The 6,909-nt window shown below is 39.2% G+C and overlaps 1 protein-coding gene across 11 annotated transcripts in view; it reads right to left on the reverse strand.

Annotated features, from left to right (window-relative positions):
• Window positions 1-6,909, reverse strand: part of TRAPPC8 (trafficking protein particle complex subunit 8) — a 54,243-nt gene that overhangs the window by 46,853 nt on the left and 481 nt on the right. For 8 of the 11 annotated variants that reach the window (XM_080611576.1, XM_080611581.1, XM_080611582.1 and 5 more), the window contains exon 2: window positions 106-300. In XM_080611576.1, coding sequence (XP_080467702.1) covers window positions 106-300 — 195 coding nt within the window. Of the gene's footprint in view, window positions 1-105; window positions 736-1,936; window positions 2,664-6,545; window positions 6,899-6,909 lie in introns of those variants that run through there. The other 3 variants (XM_080611583.1, XM_080611584.1, XM_080611575.1) reach the window with 3 other exon arrangements.

The following is a 6,909-nucleotide window of genomic DNA, read 5'->3' on the forward strand; positions in this document are numbered from 1 at the left end:
AACTCTCAGAGTAATTTTAATACATGCCATGAAGTTGAAATCAAGGTTAGAAACCTTACAGTAAATTCCAGATTAAGTTATGAAAAATACAGTATTATTACATACCACTTATGTTGAGATCATAATCTCCAGCTGTGATCACATTAGCTACCAGTCCTTCAGCAGGCTGACTGACAGACACAACATCATTCAAAAGCTTTCGAATGGCACCAGGCTGAGGTGGGTGAGTAATAATGTTGTTGACAGCAATCTTCAAATTTTTAATTATGTGAAGCTGATTATTAGGATCTCTCATGTGAACTAGAAAAAAAAAAAAAAAAAAAAAAGGCATTTGTTGAGGAATATAACAGAGTTAAAGTAGTTACCATACATTACGATTTCTCCAACAGGTTTTCCTCTTTCAAGGTTACTTTCTTTACTAAACCCTTCTATCATCAATTTTAGATCACAGTCCATAATACTTGAATATTAAAAACGGAGAGGGGGAGAAGGCAAGAACAAAAAAATTACTCATGTTCAACATCAAGCTCACCTAGGCAGATTGATGAAAACACAGCACAGTATCTTAGCTTGTAAGAATATTCACTCAGAATAACAATGTTCTCAAAAAAGCATGCCCTATACTGCTGCACCCCCTTCATTGTGGAACGTAGTCATGCAGAAAGCCCATAGTAACCACATATGGATTTCACATGACATCTTATCTTCCCAGGAGTCACCAGTTTTCGAGAAAAACCTCAGTACCCAATAGCATTCAAGAAACTTGACAGGGATAGCATAGGATTAGTTCATCCAAAATTAACATGACCAGTTTTAATACTACTGTGTGATTATCTTATTTTTGTTTCAATTTTTTTGTTGTTGTTGTAAGAAATGGTTTTAGAAGACCACTGTTCTCCAAACAGCATCACACAACTGTTTTATCTTACAAGAATGTAGTTGAAATTACATTTCTTGAGTGACAAACTTTTGGTTAAAATTAATCAAAGTCAAGGTTAGTTACATCAGTATTTATTCACTCCTAAATACTTGTTTAAAAATCAGAAAAAGCCTTACGAGTATTAAATACCTATTTCAGAATTAGCCATGAAAGCTTTGCCTATGAATACCGGATTGTTGCAAGCAGCCTCAAAAACAATCCCAACAATGCAGTGAAAGTGTCCATGGACCTACTGTTTATAACAGAACTACAAACAGCCGGCAAGCATCTAAATTGCTACTGTGAAGATGCTGCTTTTTTAGAAGTGGACTGTTACCCATCAAGATAATACTCAAAAAAGGAAACATTCCTTATTAAATTGAGCATTGAACAGGATGATACCAACCGTATGTAATTAATACACAGTAATTTACACTGTTTTAGCTTTGTGCTACTTAAAAAAAACATAAAATAAATATTTTTCTTCCATTAAGACCAAATTCCTGAAGAAAGCCATCAGACAGAAAATATCATCAAAAAAGAGTCCCAAGCCCATGCAAAGGGGTCAATACCAAGCCTAAAGGATAAAGCAGCAGCAAATAAGGATAAAGCAGCAGCAAATCTGTGAAGACGATTAATGAACAATGGCATTTAACTGAAAGGTAAAGCTGAAATTCCACATAACTGAGACAGCTATAGGAAGGGGGCCTTTATTTTCTATGTTTAGAAAACAGCACTGGCAAAGTTCACTTTTTTCTTTAATAATATGCAATTGCTTTTGTTCCCTAAGTCCCCACTTTTGTTTTGGTGTTTTTGTTGTTTTTCATAAACATAGTCTCAGTCTCCTGAAGAGCAAAACATTATTAATCAGAAGAAAACTAAGGCTTTTTTTTTTTTTTTTTAACACTTTTGTGTACTGGCCTACCTTTCTATTTAAGGCCTAGCTCTGCAATCTTTTCACTAAAAGAAGAGATTGCAGCCCAGTCAAAGTTATCTTACAACAAAGTTATATTTTACCACAAGCAATAATTGGCGCTTCACATGACTTGTAAATGCAGAGCTTCCTTTGTAGAATCTTTGTGAAACTTGCTGCCTCAAGGCCCCTTTTTAAAAAAAAAAAAAAAAAAAAAAAAAAGCATGCATGACATTTTCAGCAGATGTTACAGTTTTGGGTCGGCTCTGACTTTTCACATCATAGAATCAACTAGGTTGGAAAAGACTTTTAAGACCATCAAGTCCAACCTTCACTCCAGGTCTGCCAAGTCCATCACTAAGCTGTAACACTGAGGGCCTCATCCACATATTATCTGAACACTTTCAGGGACAGTGATTCCACCACTTCGCTGGGAAGCCTGTTCCAGTGCCTGATGACCTTTTTGGTGAAGAAATGTCTCCCAATATCCAATCTAAACCTCCCATGGCACAGCTTGAGGCTGTTACCTCTTGTCCTATCAACTTGGTACTTGGGGGCGATGGGAAAAGACTAGCCACCTCCTTTCTCTGTCCTCCTTTCAGGTAGTTGTAGAGAGCAAAAAGTAACATTTTCCCTATTTCAAACCACAAGCATCACCAAGCCATCCAGACTGCAAATGCAGGCAGGACACATGGAGTATAGCTACCTAAGACACCTGGCAATATCAGGAGTACAGCCCTTGACTCTTTTGCATTTTATTTTCACATATCCCTGTTTAGCATATAAAGGGCAGCACAAAGGAAAATTCTTCTCTTTACCTTGCAACTAACCACAAAATTTACACTGTGCAGGTCTTGGACTGAGTAACCTGGAGAGCACGCCACACCATTTACGCAAGCCTTTTCAGAAGTAACAACTATGCAAGTCAGCCAGATAACATTAGGCCTGTTTACAGTCCACCTTAGCTATTAAAGCAGGTGCCTGTCACAGTTCAAGTCTGGACTGGTGTAGTTCTGCCCTCCTCACTCACACATTCACTCCCAACCTTTAGCCAGCACTGAAGCCCATGGAAAAACATAGTGAAGCAGTTCAGAGAACTGATCCTGCCCAAAACGACGTGAAAACACATGTTTTTTTCAGCTCTAAGTTTCAGATTCAAATGGTTCATCAATGCAGTCAAGGGCAATTGTGCTGGCTAAACTTAATTCATCCAGTTCAACCCTTCTATCAGAAAGCTGAAGGGGAGGAACCCATCATATAGGTACATTATCAACCCTACTATCACATGATTACTGAAAAGATCAAATGTAGGGGAAGTGCGACAGACAAAAAACTAAGAAGCCAATTTGCCTTTATCAGTGCAGCTCTAACAGTAAAACTCTGGCATAAGTGCAATGCTAAGGACATACCTGAAACCTCACAAAGCTTTCACCTGGAGCTGACAAAACTCTTACCTGGAACCCTCATACAAAATTTCAACTGTTATACGTCTCCATCAAGTGTTTAGAAAGAATTTTGCCAAAAGCATAAGTAGTAACATACCTTCACAGATCTTTCTCATCAGAAGTTGAAAATAATCAGTATTAGTTCATATAGTATTTTCAAAGATTCTTAAATCCCAGATGTTATTTTAAAGAAAACCTACCTTTACAATATATACATTTGTTAAATTACGCATCAATTGTTACTAACAAATGCAATACTTAAGAAGGACTTCCACTTTGAAAATAAATGTTAAGGTATATAATTCACAATATAGTTTTGGTTTCCTTTATTAAAGAAGGATTGAATTTTGGGGAGGGCTCTGTTTTCGTCTAAAGTCAAGACTCAGAAGGACAGTAAAGTTGTTCTATTTTTTAACTTTTTCTCCTTCAATAACAAAAAGTAACTATCTCATGAAAATGAAGAAGCTAAAAATTACCGTATGGAGCACTTAGACACTGCGTTCAGGATTTCCTACCATCACAATTTGCTACATTGTAAGGGTATTTTCGGCTACACCAACATTAACAAGTTGCTGATAGGCAAAAGTTGATGAGTAGGTTAATACTGATCAGTGCAGGGCCCGCCCCACCTCCCCTCTATATTACGTGTATTTATGGGGTTTGACTTGAAATTCAATATAATCTGGTCTCCTTGGACTGAGCAACCACAAGAAGCATGTGGTTTAACACTACTTGAAGAATCAAGCAGCAGCCTGGGCCTTCACATCTCTGTTAACGTGTGAATGACGATCAACACATGCACAGTAGAAAACTTAGTTTCTGTGTATCGGAACTGCTTCACACATAAACAGGACATTAATTTCGTAGTTGCACTGCTTCTCTAAGTGAGACTGCTGATGAACATACAGCCTTCAACAGGCTCATAAGCTATGTAAGTCCTAAACTTTGGAGAAAAATATATATTGTAACAGGACTAAAAATGCAAACCAGTAACTGAGCTCTTCAAATTATAGAAAAGTTCAGGAAGTAACACATGGACTTTCTGAAGTTTTGCACAATTAAAAGGGACAGCTTATTTCTAGAGAGATGAAATACTAAATCAACCCGATTTTACATTACGAATTCAGTGAAATAGCCACTAAGTAAAGGCAGAAGTATTACTACCGAAGGACAGCATTTCATGTTCCCTTAAGAAAGAGTTGTGCTTTCAAGTGAAACCATCAAAACAATCATAAGCACTGAAACACGCAGCTGTGGAGACATGCATGTACACACATTCTGCTGTACCATGCTGATCATTAATCATGCCTCTCCTCCTCTTAACTGGAGATGAAAAACACCACAGAAAAAATTTTACTTCTAAGTCTGGCCAAACCTATTAAGGTGGAGCCATTTGAGAATTTATCCTACATTTCCACATCTTGTGCAGAGGATACAGTTAGCACTGTCACTATGCAATAGTATGTGCAGACTCCAAAAAGTAGCTCCCCTGCCATAGAGCACGAATTCTGAAGGCAGAGAAACTGCTTGCCATTACAGAAGCTCACAAGAAACTTCATTGCACTGTACTGCTCTTCTGCCCAAAGCAAATGCCTAGTACTGCTTTCCCTACACTCACATATGCTGGCTTTCACCACAAGAAGTTACATATAGCACAAAGTAACATTTTTTCCATGAAGCCAGAAGAGGAAGTCACAATTTGAGTGAAGAACTGCAGTCAGGCTTGCAGCCTGTTGAATCAAAATAAAGAAAGTAGAGCAGTGAAAAACTCCACTGAACCAGCTTCTGCTTCTTGGTTCTCTGACCCTCAGGTCAGGTTTTGCACAGGATGGTTCAGACTGTCAAAGTCAGGCAGCCTACACAGAACAGCAAGGATGCTCGTTCTCAAAGATTCATTACAACAGCCACAGCTGCAAAATTAGGAAATTAAAACTGTATCCTGGGGACTTAGATGCAGTTCATGATGATGTTCACTTATACTACTCCATGCCAGAGCCTGCAAAAGACCAATTACAGAAACACGAAAAACTACTACAAAATTATGAAAATCAAAGTGTGAAGCTTTCCTCCATTCCTGAGTTTTTATAGTAACACAAAAATCAAGTCCTGTCAGTCTCTCAAGTAATAAGCTGAAATTTCTATGTTATGTCAAGGGAGGGAATCAAATCTTTAGCCACAACTAACTCTTCTATTAAAAGAGGATGATGATTACTTTGGTTTATAATCATACTACTGAGGTCTGCATTTACACAAGGAACACTAGGGATGATTCAGGTTCACAAGTTCCTTAACTGCCACAATAGTTGGAACAAAAATAGTCATAACAAAGCAACAACAGAATAAAGCATTCTTCAAAGTAAATGCTGCATTTTGAACAGTCTGTCTGGTTTTGTTTGTTAGATAAATTCTGAAACCCTTTCACCAAAGAACCTAAAGAGATATTTTAAGAAACTTCAGAACTCCAAGGATGTGAGCTTCTGTGCTTAGTATTTTTATCTCTGCTGCATTCTCACACAGCTCATGAGTGTTGCTAAAGACAAACATTTACAAACAAGTTATGGTAAGTTATTAAGACCTGCCAGAGAATTAAGGCAGATTTTTAACGCATACTAGTTTTTAAGTTGATGCCATTTTTTTGAAGAGCAATTCAAAGATCTCACTCAAGTGATAGTACAAGCTCCATTTGCTTGCACTGTTTCCTCAACACATGACATGAAGGGACTCAAGTCTGAGCTAGGCGTCTATAAGAAACCAAGTCTGACAAGTGTCACCGCACTGCCATTCTGACAAGTAGTTCTATTCCAATGCTGTCCTGCGTACTACTCTGATGAGCAGTGACTTAAAAAGCATGTCTTAAACAAAAAATATATATCCAGATAATAACGTAAAGCATCACAGTAAAAGAACTCTACTGCTCCTCTCAAGTGGTTAATTTCCAGTTTTGCTGCTGCTTTACATAGTCATTTCACCTGTGCCACATAACCAGCTCAGCTCCTACCTTCTCTTTGCACAGGTCTTACTCATAGAAACATCAACAAAAGCAGTTTATACAGTGAAAGTACAAGTGAGAGAAAGCACAGACACGTAACTAAAATTACAATTAACGTTTCTGGAAGACGAACCATACTTTTGATGGCTGGGCACTTCACTAACAGTCTTACTACAAGTGTCAAACCCAAGATCGAGTTAGGCACCAGTATTAGTCAGATAATAGCAAAGTCATTTTAAAGCAAGGAAACATCCGTTTGGAAAAGCCAGATGTACAGACCCCTTTTCTCTTCAGCCATGTGCTCCGTGATGTCTCCAGCAGAAGCCTAACTTCCAAGGTTCCACGGAGAAGTACAGATCGAATAAAATTTAACGGACTTAACAGCTACCGGGGGTCTTCAGCAAACGCGTCTCCGCAAAGCCGGCCACAGCTCCGGCTAACACCCGACCGAGGGGCCCGGGGAAGTGGTCTCGCCTCCCGCTTCTGCTGGGCTCAGGCTCCCCGTGCTGCAGGGCAGAAGGCATAGCCGCACCACCGGGCCGGCCGGGACCCCTCACCCCTCCGGTGGCCGCCAGGCGGAAGGGAGCGGCACGGCTCCGCCTTCCCCTCCCCGTGTAAACAAGCCCCGCTCCGCTCCCGGCAC

This window comes from Psittacula echo (genome assembly GCF_963264785.1).
Source record: "Psittacula echo genome assembly, chromosome: 2".
Lineage (NCBI taxonomy): Eukaryota > Metazoa > Chordata > Aves > Psittaciformes > Psittacidae > Psittacula > Psittacula echo.